This window comes from Cebus imitator, unplaced genomic scaffold (genome assembly GCF_001604975.1).
Source record: "Cebus imitator isolate Cc_AM_T3 unplaced genomic scaffold, Cebus_imitator-1.0 Scaffold229, whole genome shotgun sequence".
NCBI classification, from domain to species: domain Eukaryota; kingdom Metazoa; phylum Chordata; class Mammalia; order Primates; family Cebidae; genus Cebus; species Cebus imitator.
Genome location: NW_016107544.1, coordinates 895,598 through 914,877, shown reverse-complemented (window position 1 = coordinate 914,877; position 19,280 = coordinate 895,598). Strand labels below are relative to the sequence as shown.

General features: G+C 36.4%; 1 protein-coding gene across 8 annotated transcripts in view; it reads right to left on the bottom strand.

Moving 5' to 3' along the window:
• The window catches only part of CEP112 (centrosomal protein 112), a 646,693-nt gene that overhangs the window by 625,426 nt on the left and 1,987 nt on the right, over positions 1-19,280 (bottom strand). For 6 of the 8 annotated variants that reach the window (XR_005195271.1, XR_005195272.1, XM_017497316.2 and 3 more), the window contains exons 2-4: positions 13,191-13,304; positions 6,661-6,851; positions 4,291-4,463 (exon numbers count right to left, since the gene is read on the bottom strand). Coding sequence is in view for 5 of the 8 variants with exons in the window: in XM_017497316.2 (XP_017352805.1) it covers positions 4,291-4,463; positions 6,661-6,851; positions 13,191-13,296 (470 nt within the window). In the remaining 3 variants the exon portion in view is untranslated. Of the gene's footprint in view, positions 1-4,290; positions 4,464-6,660; positions 6,852-13,190; positions 13,305-13,567; positions 13,587-19,280 lie in introns of those variants that run through there. The other 2 variants (XM_017497315.2, XM_017497320.2) reach the window with 2 other exon arrangements.

Below are 19,280 nucleotides of genomic sequence, written 5' to 3'. Positions count from 1 at the left end.
GGAGGGAAGGAGGGAAGGAGAGAAGGAGGGAAGGAGGGAAGGAGAGAAGGAAGGAAGGAAAGGAGGAAGGGAGGAAGGGAGGGAGGGGAGGGAAGAAAAGAGGCAGGTATTTGACATAAAAATGCAATAACAGATATAAAATAGCAATGCAATGTGGAATGGTAGTTTTTCTTATAGAAAATAAGGGTAATAAAATTATCTTAAACCAAGAAATATGAAAAAGGAAAGCAAAGAAGAGAAGCAGGACAGGACTACTAGCTAAGTGTTGAAGCTGTCTGGTGTGAAATGCTAAGTACACTAGTGTATAATGTATACTTGGTGGAAAAAATAAAGCGTGAGAATAAGCCAGATGGAATATAACCTCACCAAACTTCTAACAAGTTTGGAACAAGGCTACTTACCATATCCTACAGGAAGAATAAAAGTAAAGGAAAGGTGCCATCTCTACTGAATAGGGAGTCCTAACAAAAAGGCTTCAAAAGCACTCTGTATCTTTAATAATATAAAAAGGCTAGGACACAAACAGCATAATCTAAAATGCCATTAGAAATACTTCACATACAAAAAGGTCTAAGTAAAGCAGGATTTTATAAAGTGATCAAAAAAGAAACACTAAGGGGGAAAACTCTTTTAAGATTAAAGAGGTTTTTCAAAGGACAAGTTGAAGTGGTTGTAAAATTTATGAGGCAGCATTAAACTTCAGTTCTAAGTAACAATAAATTATTCACTATAAAAACATACATGTGTCAAATATTATAAGCCTCTTAAACTTTTTAAAACAATTTCTTGCAGAACTGATTAGATATATTAGGTCAAGATTAGCAGATACTAACTTTTTCATTAGCACACTATGATCACTCAGAGTAAAGGAGCAAATTTAGAAAAGAACTATGAAGATAGAACCATCAGTAGCCAAGTCAGCACATCTGATCTGATGGCACACCCTATATAGTTCACCTTAACATCAGTTTTCTTGGCTTTAGCTAAAGTAAATGTTAGTTTGATTTTTAAATGCCTTCATGGATGTAAAACTACAAATATCTGTTAACTAATATACACGCGGTCTAAAATTTTAAAAAATAATCAAGTTAAAATGATTAAATTAAAAGAAACATAAGATCCCCAGAGATGTTTTGTTTTGGCAGCCCTTGTTGACCTTAGTGATTCTGACATTTGACAGAAGGATATTTTAAGAATGCCCTTTCCAGCTCCTTCACTGTCATATTCCTCACAGCATGTGAAGGGAATTGCTATAACCTACATCCAAGCTTCTCTCCATGTTTTCTAAAATTTATGCTTCCCTCAACGTTTTCTGAAATGTTAAAAAGAAAAAAAAATCCTCTTAGGCCATTTCCTCTGCCAAAATATACCTGTCTCAAAGGGATTTTGTACAGATTAAATTAAATATGTGGCAGTGTCTAACACAATCTATCCATTCATGCATGCATGCACTCTTGAATGTAGATACCTACAGAATTCCTAACACATTCCTGCCCAGTGCTAGGAGCTGGAAATACAGCACACAGCAAAAACACAAGTTCCTAACTCATGAAATTCACAATCTAGCACCCGGGACAGATAGTAAGCCTCTACACACGGGATGAATGCAACAAAGGAACACAGAGTACTAAAGGAGTAAATAACGGGGTCACCTAAACTGAGTTGGGATATCAGATAAGGCTTATTTCACGTTTCAATCTCTGAAGGATAGGTAGGACTCACCAGGGCCATAAGAGTGCCTGATTTTCCCATCACTTATTATATAACTGACAACAAATGCCTCATACTCTAGTAATCCTTTTGCATTAAAACACCATTTAATAATAGGTACCAACAAAGAGAATTAAATTTTTTTTAGAATTGTGGGGATTTTATGTTTTCATTTCTCAAAAAAGTCAATGAGTAATAATTGAAGAATATTCTCACTGTATTTTCTCAATCTTTATCCTATGTTCGAAAGAAGAAAAAAAGTCTATTCACCTGGACTCCCTGGAAATCTCAAGTCTATTTCCTACCCTGAACCCTTTTCTTACACACCTGAATCCCTGCAAATACTTCCACGACTACCCATGACCACTGCACTGAAACTATCCATGTGCTCATCTCTCTCCCACATTTATCTAAAGCAATGTTTATAAATCAAACGTCTGGAGGACTTAACAAATGAGTGATTATACTGCCAGATAGAAGGATATCCTTCAGTTCTACAATGACATAGCATCTCTCCCCCTCTGTTTGTTTTTTGTTCACAGATAAGGTCTCATTATATTGCTCAGGCTGGCCTAACACTCCAGGACCCATGCAATCCTCCTGCTTCAGCCTCTTGAATAGCTAGTACCAGAGACACACACACTGTGCCCAATCCTCTCCTCTTCTTAAATCATATGATCCCTCTTCTCTACCTTTCTTCTTTCACTTAATAGTACATAAAAATAGAAAAACAAATACTTCATTTTCTTCTTAACCCTTCTTAATGGGGAAAGAAAACCTCAAGCTCAGTAACAGATGCAATTGACATCAAATTCGGTGTCAGGAATTAGAAGGAAACAGTGAAGGCATATACACTAAGTGGGGTAACCAAGCACTACTTAGCTCCAACCTATGCTGTCTCCTGGAAAGATTTCTAGGTGTCTAGTTTTAAAAAGAAGCCAGAAAGTCGGGCTTTTATATGAAATTCCCCAAATGTTAATTTGGACAACTCATTCAAAAATTGTTAAAGACACTGTTTAAGTCCAACAAAACAAATCCACCCACGATTCATTCAGTCCAGGAAGACCACACATTTTCAAACTACGCTCTAAGCTCTAAGATACAGGAAACTACTTTAGTTCACCTTTATGCTATAAACTCCACATTCATTATATCTAGGAAGGAACCCAGAATTTAGCTGGACTCTTAGCAGATATTTTGGCAAATAACTGATGTATTTTGCAGCTAACCTAAGAATCATGTTTTTCAGCTAGGGGCAGTGGCTCATGCCTGTAATCCCAGCACTTTGAGAGGCCAAGGCAGGTGGACCACCTGAGGTGAGGAGTTTGAGACCAGCCTGGCCAACATAGTGAAACTCTGTCTCTAATAAAAACACAAAAAATTAGCCAGGCGTAGTGGTGGGTGCCTGTAACCCAGCTACTTGGCAGGCTGATCATACCATTGCACTCCAGCCTGGGCAACAGGAGCGAAACTCCATCTCAAAAAAAAAATCACATTTTTCTTTGCATACAGACCACAATCTCTTTATGCCTCTATATAAAGAAATTGCTTCAAAGGCTACAAAAATTCTACAATTACACATCTTTTAATTGTAATTCTCCTATGAATGTAAAAATACGTATTTAATACTACACTTGCTACAGACTCATCTGTTCATTTCTTTTCACTTTTCTGAACGTGCCCTTAATTATTTCACCTCTTCCTTTTTGCCTCCCCATTTTGTTTCTCCCTTCTATTGAAATAATTTCATATGGACTGGATCTCTCACTTTTGTTTATAGTTTTCTACCATAATATCTCAGGTGTAAGAAACATATAAATAGGCTTCATCAACTGTGGAGACATTTCAAATTACTAATATCATTTCTATATCTGTTTAAGGAATAAACAAAAAAATTATAGTGGACAAGAAATATTACACTGTTAACAGAAACAAACTTCTAAAATTAAAATTACCAAGAGGATGGTGAGGAATGAGGTATAATGTATGCTACACGGCAAATGGCACTGTCTATAGTTCATCATTTCAAGGAATAAGGCCAAACGGTAAAGTGGAAATTTAACAAAAGTCCAAATTTAAATCTATCCCTTCCCAAAAGCTAAAAATTATGCTACCACAATAATGGCCTTTTTGTATATTTCAAAAATTCAGAAATTTATTTTTCTTTGCACTAAAAAACCCTATTTAATTAAGTTTAATAATCTAGTAAATAAAGCACAGTCTAATGGGGTTTATGCTTACATTATTTTATCAAGTGAAAACAAATATTGTTCAAGATGGATTCGCAAGATGTTATATTTTGTTTAAGTAATTGATCATGCTCTTAATGTATGCTTGTCATAAAGGAAAATACATAATTGTATTATTTAAAGATGCTGAGGCACCATTTGTCAAGCAATCAAAAATATATATGAAGTTAACAGGTATCTATAAAATGTCTAAAAATATAAAAAAATCTTGAATATGCAAGTAATGGAAAAGTAAGTTAACTACTTACCATTAAAAAACGGAATGTATAAATCAGTTCCAAAGACAGACTAAATGATGAAACACATTCAAAATCCCATTCTCTTAGCATACCTGTAGACATCAGCTGGCGACTGTACCAAAGTGTTGCCTTCTCCAGAAGAAAGTTTCCATGATTCCTTTAATTTGTGTTCACTTGGCTCCAGCTCACCCAGGACCCAGGTTGGTAATCCCTCCGGGCTTGAACCTTTTGCTCGTGCTGGATTTGGTTCATCAAAATAGATGGACTGATTTTTAAAAATTAGAAAAATTATTCTTTCAAAACGTACTATAATAAAACCATTAAAATTTCCATCAAGTTTAAAGTTTGATAACAGCCTTTCAAACACTCAAATTCAATTATATTCAAATATTTTAAAAACTCAATGTACACTGAATTATGAGATATTACAATACATTAAGTGGATAACATATTTGCATTTTAGTTGCACTCTACTGTCTAAGAAATATGATAAACAAAAGTACATAACATAAATCTGATAATGATTTGTACTACAAAAAGAATGTTAGTTACATATGAAATGTTAAATACAAAGAGTTTTTTAAAACTCATCCTTTCTCTTCCTCCCTTTTTTTTTTTCCTTTGAGATGGAGTCTCACTCTGTCACCCAGGCTGGAGTGCAGTGGCACAATCTCAGCTCACTGCAACCTCCACCTCCCGGGTTCAAGCGATTCTCCTGCCTCAGCCTCCTGAGTAGTTGAGACTACAGGTGGGTGTCACCATGCCTGGCTAATTTTTTGTATTTTTAGTAGAGACGGGCTTTCACAGTGTTAGCCAGGATGGTCTCAACCTCCCAACCTCATAATCTGCCTGCCTCCACCTCCCAAAGTGTTGGAATTACAGGCATGAGCCACTGCACCTCCTGTCTCTTTCTGTAATCATTAACTACTTTACACACACATACACAAAGAAATGAATGGGAAGAGAAACCACAAACAATGCCACCCAAAAATTAAAATTAGGAATCCCTTCATAAAGTGGAAATAGCAAAGTAAAAACCTGGGATTTAGTTCTGGCCACACTATTAACTAGCTGGGAAACCCAAGACAGCTCTCTAAACTTTCTCATTATTATTATTTGTTAAATAAAGCCCTTCCCTTTGAGTCTATGAAATTAAGTGTGAATGGAAAAACATGATACAATGTACTCATATCATCACATCTAGATGTGCTTCATAAAATGTTCTACCTTTAGACTGGACGCAGTGGCTCACACTTGTAATCCCAGCACTTTGGGAGGCCGAGGCAGGCAGATTACCTGAGGTCAGGAGTTCGAGACCAGCCTGATCAACATGGAGAAACCCATCTCTACTAAAAATACAAAAAATTACCTGGGTGTGGTGGCAGGTGCCTGTAATCCCAGCTACTTGGGAGGCTGAGGCAGGAGAGTCGCTTGAACCCAGGAGGCAGAGATCGCAGTGAGTCGAGGTCACGCCATTTTACCAAGCCTGGGCAACAAGGGCAAAACTCTGTCTCAAAAAAAAAAAAAAGTTCTACCTTTACACATTTCTAAAGAAAACTCTCCATTGACTACATACTCTGCAACAATTCTTCCAAGTCTACATAAAAAACCCTCAAGGCACTGCTCTTTAGGAAGGGATTATGCAAGGCCCTCCACATGTATTGGACATGTGCAGAAATTCCTTTTTAAATGATATAGTCATTAAACTTTTGGCATCGTGCCACAGAAAACAGGAATTATTCTCTAATGTTCAGCATGCCACTTGACTAAATTTGACTTTAAGTAAACTGATAAAATACAAAAAGTTTTAAAATACATTACACAAGAATTCTACAGTTCATTAAAAAAAAATACATATATATCCTAACAGCAACTCTCAAGTACAGGTATTCAAATACCACACAAACCAAGCTATATTTTATGATTAGGTCCAGGGCAGTGAGAATTTATCCACCAAGCATAATAATAACTGCCTTTGTAACAAAGCTAATTTTGACAATGAAATTAATTTAAGTACAGAAAATGACTTTTAAACTCCAACTTACTATTGTCATTTTATTAGAGAAGAAAGGAACTTTTGCAAGTCATGCAATCCAACCTCCACTGAATGTTTAAATAATGTAAATGAAAATTAGAATCTACTGAATTACATAAAATTTATTATTATAATCCAGTGAAGATTAACAAAGAATAAAGGTCAATATAAAAATTTTCATTTTCAGTTTTTTTAGAAACATTGTTAAATACTGAGGGATAAATAAATCAGTAAGGATATTCCCCTTATAAGCAATACATGTATTTTATTAAAGGTGGAAAAAAATGAATCAGGAAGAGAAAAACAGTTTTAATGTATCATCTAACACATACGACCTAATAGTATTACCATTCCCCAAAGGAATGATAACTTGTTGCTTTTTAAAAAAAATGAAACTAATGTGTATCTTTCGTTCACAGATACCTACCATGTATGAAGGTAGACTTTTTAGTGTCCCAGGTTCAGGTCGGTGTGTAAAAGGGCCTTCAAGTACACCTCGTTTAAGCATATGCAGTAACAATTTTGCATACAGGTTCCGATTCTTCCTTCCCCTTATTCCTGCACCTGTTCCTGAAGGCTCACACAGCTTTCTAATCCAAAGAGCACACCTCTGCCGCTCTATAAATACATGAGAACTGTTAGAAACTTGGTTTTTTATAATATGAAACATTCAATTACAAAAACCTATAATAGCATCTGCTTTAGTCTAGGAGAATGACCAACAAACATTTTCTGTTAAAGGCCGGAGAATAAATACTTCAGGCTTCACAGGCCATATGATCTCCGGCTCAACTACTCTGCCACTATAGCGTGAAAGCACTGATAGACTGTAGGCAAACAAACGGCATGACTACGTTCCCATAAAACCTGACAAAAAAGACTGTGGGCAGGAGTTGGCCGATGGGCCATTGTCTGCTAACTCCTGGTCTAGAATTTAACTTTATCAAGTAATTGGTAAACAAGGAAGACAAATGCAAAGAAATATTTTCACAAATATAGTCTCTAGATTACCATTAAATAACTTTTTTAAATTTTTAATTATTGCCAGTACACTGTAGATATATATGTTTATGCAGTACATATTTTGATACAGGCATGAAATGTGTAATAATCACGTCACGGTAAATGGGGTATCTATCTATCACCTCAAGCATTTATCCTTTGTGTTACAAACAATCCAATTACATTCTTTTAGTTATTTTTAAATATGCTGTTAAATTATTATTGACTATAGTCACTCTGCTGTGCTGTCAAATACTAGGTCTTATTCACCCTATGTTTTTGTACCATTAACCACTCATCCTTCCCTCCCCCGCATCCTTGCCTCCCCACCCATCCTTCCAGCCTCTGGAAACCACTCTTCTACTCTCTATCTCCATGAGTTCAATTGTTTTAATTTTTAGCTCCCACAAATGAGTGAGAATATGTAAAGATAGTCTCTCTGTGCCTGGCTTATTTCACTTAACATAACGGCCCCCAGTTTCAGCTATGTGGTTGCAAATGACAGGGTCTCATTCTTTTTTATAGCTGAATAGCGCTCCCGTCTGTATGTGTATCACATTTTCTTTTTTTAAGGCAGAGTCTTGCTCTGTTGCCAGGCTGAAGTGCAGTGGCGCAATCTCGGCTTACTGCAACCTCTACCTCCCAGGTTCAAGCGATTCTCCTGCCTCAGCCTCCTGAGTAGCTGAGACTATAGGTGCACACCACCATGCACAGCTAATTTTTGTATTTTTAGTAGAGACGAAGTTTCACATGATCTCTTGATCTCCTGACCTGATGATTTGCCCACCTCAGCCTCTCAAAGTGCTGGGATTACAGGCACCAGCCACCGTGCCCAGCCTGTATCACTTCTTCTTTATCCATTTGTCTGTTGAGGGACATCTAGATTTCTTCCAAATCTTGGCTACTGTCAATAGTGCTGCAACAAACATGGGAGTGCAGAGATCTCTTCGATATACTGATTTCCTTCCTTTGGGGTATATAACTAGCAGTGGGATTGCTGAATCCTATTGTAGTTCCACTTTCTAGTTTTTCTGAGGAACCTCCAAACTCTTCTCCATAGTCACTGTACTAATTTACATTCCCACCAAAAGTATAGGAGAGTTCCCTTTTCTCCATATCCTTGCTAGCATTTGCTTTTGTCTGTCTTTGGATAAAAGCCATTTTAACTGGGGTGAAATAATACCTCGCTGTAGTTTTATTTCTGTTGCTCTGACGGTCAGTGATGCTGAACATCTTGACATATGCCTGCTTACCATTTGTATGTCTTCTTTTGAGAAATGTCTATTTAGATCTTTTGCCCATTTTTAAAGCAGGTTATTTGATTTTTTTGTATAGAGTTGTTTGAGCTCCTTATATATTCTGGTTATTCCCTTGTCAGATGAATAGTCTGAAAAATTTTCTCCCATTCTCTGGGATTGTCTCTTCACTTTGCTGATTGTTTCCTTTGCAGAAGCTTTTTAACTTGATGAGACCCCATTTGTCCATTGTCGCTTTGGTTGCCCGTGCCATCAGGGTATTACTCAAGAAATCTCTGCCCAGATCAATATCCTGAAGATTTTCCCCAATGCTTTCTTTTAGTAGTTTCCTAGATTGAGGCCTTAGATTTTGTTCTTTAATCCATTTTTATTTGATTTTTGTATATGGTAGGAGATAGGAGTCTAGTTTCATTCTTCTGTATATGGATATTGAAAACTTAATATCCATATACAGAAGAATGCCTTTAAAAATGTATTTTTTTGCTGTAAAAATTATGTAATCACAGAACAAACTTCATGAAATATTAGGAATATTTGTACAAGAAGAAAATACAAAAGTGAAACTGATAAACTGAAGTAAATGGCACCACTTATTGAAGAGACTGTCCTTTCCCCAGTGTAAGTCCTTCGCATATTTGTCAAAAATGATTTTACTGTATAGATTTGTTTCCAGTTTATCACTCTGCTACATAATTCTATGTCATTGTTTTTATGCCAGTACAATGACAGTTTGGTTGTAACTGCTCTTTAGTATAATTTGAAGTCAGGTAATGTGATTCCACCAGTTTTATTTTTGCTCAGGATAGCTTTGGCTATTCTGGGTCTTTTGTGGTTTCACATAAATTTTAAGTTTTTTTTTCTTTATATTTCTGTGAAGAATGCCATTGGTATTTTGATAGGGATTGCACTGAATCTGCAGATTGGTTTGGGTAGTATGGACATTTTAACAATATTGATTCTCCCAGTCCATGAACACAAAGTATCTATTTTTTTGTGTGTCCTCTTCAATTTCTTTCATATACTCAGCCTCCTGAGTAGCTGGGACTATAGGTGCGCAGCTAATTTTTGTATTTTTAGCAGAGACTAGGTTTCACCATGTTGGCCAGGATGGTCTTAATCTCTTGACCTCGTGATACACCCGCCTCAGCCTTCCAAAGTAGGTCTTTTGTGGTTTCATGTAAACAAGTTTCATACACAGCTTCTTTTAGTAGTTTCCTAGTTTGAGACCTATGTTTTATAGTTTTACATAATGTTTTACAGTTTTCATTGTGGAGATGTTTCACTTCTTTGGTTAATTTCTAAGTATTTTATTTTATTTGTTGTAATTGGAAATGAGATTACTTTCTTGATTTCTTTTTCAGATTGTTTGCTGTTGGCATATAGAAATGCTACTGATTTTTGTATGTTGATTTTGTGCCCTGCATCTTTACTGAATTTGTTTATCTGTTTCAATAGTTTTTTGGTGGAGTCTTTAGGATTTCCAATATAAGATCATAGCATCTTCAAACAAGCGTAATCTGACTTCTTCCTTTCTAATTTGGATGCCCTTTATCTCCTTCTCTTACCTGATTGCTCTAGCTAGAACTTCTAATACTATGTTGAATAACAGTGGTGAAACTGGACAACCTTGTTGTATTCTAGATCTTAAAGGAAAGGCTTTCAGTTTTTCCCCATCTAGTATAATACTAGCTATGAGTCTGTCGCATATGAATTTTATTATTTTGAGGAATGTTACTTCAATACCTAGGTTTTTTAGGGTTTTTATCATGCAGGGATATTAAATTTTATCAAATGCTTTTTCAGCATCAATTGAAATGATCATACAGTTTTTGTCCATCATTGTGTTATGATTTACCACATGGATTGATTTGCATATATTGAACCATCCTTGCATCCCTAGAATAAATCCTAGTTGGTCATAATGAATGATCTTTTTAATGTGTTGTTGAATTCTGTTTGCTAGTATTTTGCTGAGGATTTTTGCATTAATGTTCATCAGAGATATTAGCCTATAGTTTTCTTTTTTTGATGTATCTTTATGTAGTTTGGGTATCAGGGTAATACTGGCCTTCTAGAATGACTCTGAAAATATTCCTCCCTCCTATATTTTTTTGAATAGCTTGAGTAGGATTGGTATTAGTTATTCTTTAAATATTTAGTAAAATTCATCAATGAAGTCATCAGGTCCCAGGCTTTTCTTTGCTGGGAGACTTTTTATAAATAAATTTCTGTGATAATATTTTGCTATAATTTTGCATCTCTAAAATAATTTTAGACATATTGAAAAATCATTCTATAATTTTAATTATGTAAAGATAAAATGCAATCTCTGATTTATTTAAGCATTTTCAACTTTAACATTAAATCTTGAATGTTTTATTCATTAAATCCAATAACATCCAGGGATTTGTAGCTGATTAATTTAGGGTTTTAACATCTTTAAAAATAATTGAGTGCTATTTACATGTCATTTTGTAAAATAATTATTCTTTCCAAAATCTAAAATTATAGCACAGTTTAATCCACATATAATGGTCTGTATTATTTTGCCATGACACAGGATTGTTTTAGGTCTCATGAAAACTATTCTGGTATTAATTTTTTATCAGTCTAACTCAACTTGAGGATTACATATCTAATGCAAATCATAAATCTGCTCTAATCTTTTAGTTTACAAAGGTCATATTCATTTATTGTTTTACCTACAAAAATCACTAAGGTTGGATTTACTACTTTGCAAATATAACTTTAGGTTGGAAACCTATGCCTTAAAAATGTTTGTATTTTTTGCTGTGAAAATTACATAATCACAAAACAAACTTCATGAAATATTGGGAACACTGTACAAGAAGAAAATGCAAAAGTGAAACTGATACACTTAAGTAAATAGTTTTTCAACTATACACTTTCCATATCCCATAGCAAATTAAAATCTATGTAATATTCTAATGTCCAGAATTCAGTACAATTTGGTTAATGAAAGGATTTATTCCCCTATGTAAAATAATGGGAAAACCCATTATCAAAAGTAGAATTTAGCAATAAGATGCAATTTATTATGAATTTCTACTTCTTGATTAAGATGTGAGTTTCAGATTGCTTATTATAAACTAATTAAATATAAGGAAGCCACAGATGTACCAATACTGACAATGTATCATGGAATCAAAGATTACAATTCATGAATTCTATGTACCTAAAATCTTTTTTTAAAGAAGATAAAATATGAGGATGGTTTGATTTGAAATACATTTGCAATGAGAAAGTTTAATATAAATGTTTCCTAATCAGCAAATCTAAGACAAAAAGAAAAAAGGTAGTGAGTATCAGAAGAAGAGGCAATATAAAAACATCATTAAATATCATTCAAATAATCATGAATGAGTCATAGGACATGAAATATTCATTTGAAAAATAGCAGAGGAAGAAAGATGAGGTTAAAGCCCGACAAGGTCAAGAGAAGAAGGCAGAGGAAATGTTCTTCAAGGGAACACCATGGCAACTTACCCAGGACTGGGAAAGGTTGAAGGCCCTAGAACAATGAGTGACCACAGGATGCATAATTTATATATCATACTCCCTTCTCCTAATGCGACTCACTGGAATAAATACAATAGACTCCACTTATCCACGTTTTTCTTTCCTCTGTTTCAGTTACTCACACTCAAATGCAGAGGTGAGTACAATAAAATATTTTGAGAGAAAGAGGGAAACTATTTTCACACAATTTTTATTACAGTATATTGTTACAATTGTTCTATTTTATCATTAGCTATTGTTAGTCTCCTACTGTACATAACTGATAAACTAAATTTTATCATCAGTGTGTATGTATAGGAAAAGACAGGGGGCATATAGGTTTTAGTACCATCAGGTGTTTCCGGCAGCCTCTGGGAGTCTTGAAATGTATTCCTCAAGAATAAGAGGGAATTGCTATATCAAACACTAGTCAGTTCCTCACTGAAAATAGAGTCCACTCAGATGCCTCGGGGAAATAGGCAACTTGGAAAAAGTAAAAGCCATCATTTCTTGATCTAACTCCAAACCAACCACTCAAAAGCTACCAAGTCACATTTACCTTTACAGTCAACCTTACGCCTACTATAGCTTAGAGAATCTTCCCAGCCCCCAAAATTCTCTCCAATTTCTCTCTAGTGTTTTAAGTTACACGAAAATTCTCTAAGATGAGAAAAAGACTTTCATTCCATAATTAAAAATAACAGGCCAGGAGACAAGATAGCAGCAAAACTTTATTCACACTGGATTTTGTTGTGCCAACCAGTAAGCATAAAATACCAGCAGATTATTTTCTGCTTTGGTAGACAAAAGGGCAGCAGAACAGGAAGACAGTAGGCTCTTCCTGTCTCTGGCCCTTTCCATAGAAAGAAGAAAAATTTTGTAAGAAAAATTTCCATAGAGAAAAGAAAAGGATGCAAGAAATAAGATTGTAGCTAACTTTAGAGATCCATGTGCTATAAGCTCACGACATATGAGAGGAGGCATCACAATAAGATCTTTCCACAGTTTAGCAGGACGTTATCACTGAATTTCTATCTAACCTTGAACAACTCAATGTAAACAATCCTATGTCGATGGCAAAAATTGTTACTAGAGAAATTCAGTTTTTCTTCCATGTTGACACTAAATAATATAAAGAAAAAATTAATCTTAATAATCTAATTTTCAAACATAATCTTACCTGTCCTATGGGGTAATTTTAAAACAAAGGGCTTCATATCAACCACAAAGTGATCAAACTCTGCATCCAGCTTCTCCCATTTTTCTTCTTCACTTCCCACTTCCATAATCCAATCTGTAAAATATTTTAAATTAAAATATTGAGGGTCTATATGCTGAAAACTACAAAACACTGACGAGAGAGACAAAAAAAAAAAAAACCCTCCTAAGAGTTAAATATCAGTTCTCCCCAAATTGACCTGCAGATTTAATGCAATTCCAATCAAAACCCAGGAGTATTATTTGTAGAGATAAGCTTAAGTCTAAAATTTACGTGATAAGGTAAAGGAACTAAAGAGCCCAAACAATTTTGAAAAAGTACAAAGTTGGAGGACTCACATTACCAGATTTTAAGATGTAATCCAAAGCCACAGTAGTCAAGACAACTGTATTGGTGAAAGGATAGACAGATCAATGGAAAAGATTAGGGAGTCCAGAAAGAGACTAAAACAAACATGAACAACTGATTTTCAACAAAGGTGTGATCCATGAAGAAATGACAGTTATTACAACAAATGATGCCATAACAACTGGATATCCATATACAAAAAAAAAAAAAAAAATTGGATCTCAACCTAAACTTCATCCTATACATAAAAATTAATATAAATCACAGACCTAAGTGTACATGTCAAACTATAAAACTCTTAGAAGAAAGCACAGGAGGAAATCTTTGCAAACTTGAGTAAAGCAAAGATTTCTTATACACAACCTTAAAATCACTATCCACAAAAGGAAAAACTGGCCAGGCACGATGGTTCATGCCTGTAATCCCAGGACTTTAGGAGGCTGAGACATGAGGATTGCTTGAGCCCAGGACTTCAAGACCAGCCTGGACAACATGGTAAGACCCATCTCTACAAAAAAAATTAAAAATTAGCCAGGTGTAGTGGCAAGTACCTGTAGTCCCAGCTACTTGGGATGCTGAGGTTAGAGGATTGCTGAAAAGTGTGAGAGGTCTAGGCTGCGGTGGGGCATGATCACACCACTAAACTCTAGCCTCGGTGAAAGCAAGACCCTATCTAAAAAATAAAAAATAAAACTGATATATTGAACTTCACACACACACACACACAAACACTTTTGTTCTGCAAAGGACTCTGTTAAGGAAATGAGAAGATAAGTCACAGACCAGAACAAAATATTTGCAAATCATTAGATCTCATACAAGACTTGTATTAAGAATACATAAGAAACTCTCAAAACTCAACCATCAGAAAACAACCTTCCAATAATCAGCAAAGAAATTAGTCCCTTTACCAAAGAAGAAATACAGATGGCAAGTAAGCACACAACAAGATGTTCAACATCATCAGTCATTACTGAAATGCAAATAAAAACTATACTGAGATACCACTACATCAAGAACACTACACATAAAAATGCAAACAATATCAAGTGCTGGTGAGGATGTACAACAGGAACTCTCATGCATTGTGGGTAGAAGCACAAAATACTACAGGCACTCTGGAAAATAGTTCAGCAGTCTCTTACAAAGATAAACACACACTCAGCCTATGACCCAGAAATCCCACTCCCAGATATTTACCTAAATGAAAAGAAAAAATCTATATATACACAAAAATCCAAATGTGATTTTTAAAAAAAATAACCAATGAACAACTGAAAACAGCCCAAATGTCCCTCAACTGGGGACTAAACTGTGGCATATCCATACAATAACATAGTACTTGGCAACAGAAAGGAATGAACTACTGATACACATACAACATGGAAACTTCAAATCCATATGCTAACTGAAAGAAGCCCTTCTCAAAAGGCTGCATACTGTTTAATTCCATTTGTGTGACATTCTTGAAAAGGCAAACAATATAGGCATAAAGAACAGATCAGTAGCTCACGGAGTTAGCAGTGGGGACAGAGTCTGAATGCAAAGGGATGACGATCTTGGGTTTTGGAATTGTTCTGTACACTGTCTATAGAGGAAGTTACAAGAACCTACCTACACATGTAAAAACTCTTAGAACTATATGCCAAAAAAAGTGCATTTGCTGTATATAAATTTAAATTTTTTAATCCTCTTTAAAAACTGTAAAATATTGGTCATGATACTTCTAATTAGCAAGAAAAACACTGAATACAACGAGGGTATATTTCAAAAATCAGCAGTGTAGGTTTTGACAAAATTTGTTAAGTTAAAAATACATCCACACTCTACGTGTTCCTTTAAATTGTAAAATGTCTTGATAGGGATGTGCACTACCATTGGTGCAAATAGTGTCAATTTGTCATTTATTCCTTTTACAAATTCTATATTTGGTGAAAAGCTTTGTTCTGCCTCCTAAGCTATCTTGCTCCACAAACTGCCCTCTCTCTGCTAAACCAGCTTCTAATATTTACCATATTATCAAATGGTTTCCACCATTTTATTATCAACCACCTCTTCATAGAAAGCTCTCTCTACCCAGTCTCTGTAAGTAAACCCTAGCTTTCACTTGCTGACTCTATTTTCCTCAGTCATTAGAGGTGAGCCAAGATCTCTCATAATCACTCTCTCATTCTCTCTCTCTTCCTCCCTCCACTACCCCTTCTCTCATGCATTCTCTGTAGTCTTTCACTTTCTCCACCCAACCATGCAATGGAAGGAAAACACTTACCAACATCCATCCTGCCGCTTCCCAACTACTAGTCTTCCTACCTCGGCCCCAAAATCCCTCATGAGGCTCCAACCATCTGATGACCACGTACTCCCCTTTCTCATCTCTGTCACTTGCAAAGAAACCCTTCTGATACCAGCCTCTTGTCCTCCTAAATGCTCTCTTCTTATCCACTGGATCTTTCCTTTCTCCTTGGCAAGGCTGCACTCCCTTGATGCCTTCCTTCATGCTCTACAGGGTTCGCTGGAGAAAAATGGCACTGCCTTACAGTCAGATGGCTTCCAATATTATCTGAAGCTTCAGGAGTCTTTTGCTATTTCCTACTCCACAAAGCACCTTTAAAACTTTTCCCAGATCTCTTTTCAGCCCCTTAAATAACTCTAGCCTCTCCTAATTCTCAATTTTAAAATCATACATCTTGCTTCATGGGAAAATAATAGTCAGGTGGGACCACCCCAAGATGTTATTCCCCCCACTTCTCAACTTACCCCTCAGAGAAGACGCTCTGACCACCTCTGTTCCTGTATTAGACGCAGTAACTCTCCTCTACCTACCTCTATCAATTGCCTATTCGCTATGTAAAATTTTTCATCTCCACTGACTCCTTCCCCTCTGATGGCAGCTTAGAAACATCTCAAAACCTGCCTGCTCTCTATTCTCACTGCCACAATCTCAGATAAAGGCCTGCCCATCATTTACCTGAACTACTACAACAGCCTCATCATCTGTCTCCATACTGACAACTTTCTCTACTTGTGTCCATTTTCCTCACCTGTTCCAGAATGAGTTTCCTAATGACAAAGCTAAGCCTATCACTTCCTGTTTAAAAATCTCCCCTCGTTCTAGCATTCCATCCACCAGATTCACTTACTTTCTCCCATTCATCAAATTCCATCCAGATCTCACCCCTCTTTCATCTCCATCATGGTAGCAAAAATCTTTCAAAGTTCACCAGTGATCCACTAATTGCCAAATCCAAAGGGCTATCTGCAGTTTGCATCCTATTTGATATCTCCACAGCATCTTCCACTTCTGACGACTCCCTACTCCTAGAACCTCTTCTTTGATTTCAGTAGTTCCAGTCACTCCTGGGTGCCCTACTGCCTCAGATCATTCCTTCCTGGTCTTTCAGTGGTTCTGGCTTCTTCAGTCAATATTAAATCAGGACCCTCCAGGGCTCTCTCCTTAGTCTCCTTCTGATCTGACTTTTCCCTCTCCCTTAGTGACTGCATTCAGTACCATCACTTCAAGTATTCGTTTCATGCCATTCACCCTTAAATTTTATTTCAAATTCTAGCCTCTCTTTGCAACTCCAGACTCATTTACAATAGCCTCCTGAACCTTTTCAATAATGTCCAATAATGTCCCATATTTCAATAATGTTACCTAGATTTATATGTCCAAGAGAAAATCCTTCATGTTTCTCTCCATCAATCTATTCTGTTGTACTCTGCTTGATGACATCATCATCTACCTCATCTACCAAGCTAAGAAGTTTCAATGGTCGCATTCTCTAAACCCCAATAAATGCTGAGAAATGTCTCAAAATCTGCCTGCTTCTGTTTTCTCACTGCCACAATCTCAGATAAAGTCCTGCCCACCACTTATTTGAACTACTGCAGCCACCTAATCATCTGTCTCCCTACTCAGTTTTCTCTACTTGAGTCCATTTTCCTCACCTGTTCCAGAATGAGTTTCCTAATGACAAAGTTAAGCCTAACACTTCATGTTTAAAAGTCTCTCATGACTGCCTAAAACAATACAATCCAAACCCAGTTAGGCATACAAGTACCTTTGCATGTAAGCCTCTCACATCACACACACAAACACACACACACCCTCCAAACCCTTATCCAATCCCACACCCTTTTCATAGGCTATTCCCTCTACCTGGACTCAGGTAAATGTGGCTTAAATGTCACCTGAGTGAAGCTGGCCCCACTTATCCTAGACTGGTTATTGTTCTGTTCTCAGTGTAAGCTGTTCACATCTGTATAACAGCACTTATCATGCTGGTTTTTTTGTTTTTGTTTTTTTGAGATGGAGTTTTGTTCTTGTTGTCTAGGCTGGAGTGCAATAGTATGATCTCAGCTCACCGCAACCTCTGCCTCCCAGGTTCAGCGATTCTCCTGCCTCAGCCTCCCTCAGCCTTCCAAGTAACTGGGATTACAGGCACCCACTACCACACCTGGCTAATTTTGTATTTTTAGCAGAGACGGGGTTACTCCATGTTGGTCAGGCTGGTCTCGAACTCCCAGCCTCAGGTGATCCACCCACCTCAGAGTCCCAAGGTGCTGGGATTACAGGTGTGAGAGCCACCGTGCCCAGCACCTGTGTATTATTATTCACACATCTTCCATCATCTGTGAGATGCTTCTGGAAGGCAGGGACCAAGATTTACACATCTCAGTAGGAACCTAGCATATTACCTAGTACTCATTAGGAGCAGAAGAATGTGTTGCTGAATAAACAGATTGATACTTTTACTTGACGAATGGTTTCTTTGTTTAATGCTTCTGTTCTAAGTACCAAATAAGTCTTCCAGAATAGGAATACTATATGCCATGAATTCCATTTACCAAAGCTGGTCATTCTACCTTCTATATGAGAATAGAAGAAAAATATTTCCAAATTCAAGATTTGGTTAAAATAAATTTTATTTAAATGAGTTTTCTGCCTGGCTGGTTGGTTAGGGGGGTTTTTGTTTGGTTGGTTGTTTTGTTTTACATCTGTACTATATATTCCATCAGTTATGTAGTAGGTAACAGAAGGCTATGATACCAGTGCTGGATGTGAGATCATAATGCTAAAAAGCAACAAGTCAAATGGATGAACAAACCAATGGAAATTCATAAACCCAGAGTTTTAAAGCACAGCTCTTGGCTACATGTACTCCAGTGATCAAAGAGTATATACTGCCCATGTACTCAAACATTTGCCTGAGAACATCTATAGCTAAAGTTAAACAAAAAAGATTCCTCATAATCACTAATTCTCAGTAAATCCTTTGACATGGGCAGGAAATGTTAGTGTTTAACGTTAGAGGAAATTAAAACTCAACCATTAAGTGACTAATTCAAAATCACAAAATCAAGTCCAAAGCTCAGATTAAAATTCTGAAACCTCTTTCTCTCAGATCCGTTATATCTGACTACTTGGCCATTTACATATAAGTGAGCAATATCTCCAACTAATTAAAAAGTATTTTGAAGGACAGGTGCGGTGGCTCAAGCCTGTAATCCCAGCACTTTGGGAAGCTGAGGCAGGTGGATAACTTGAGGTCAGGAGTTCAAGACCAGCCTGGCCAACAAGGCAAAATCCCATCTCTACTGAAAATACCAAAAAAATTAGCTGGGCAAAGTGGCACATGCCTGTATTTCTAGCTACTCTGAGGCTATGGCAGGAGAATCACTTCAACTCGGAAGGCAGAGTTT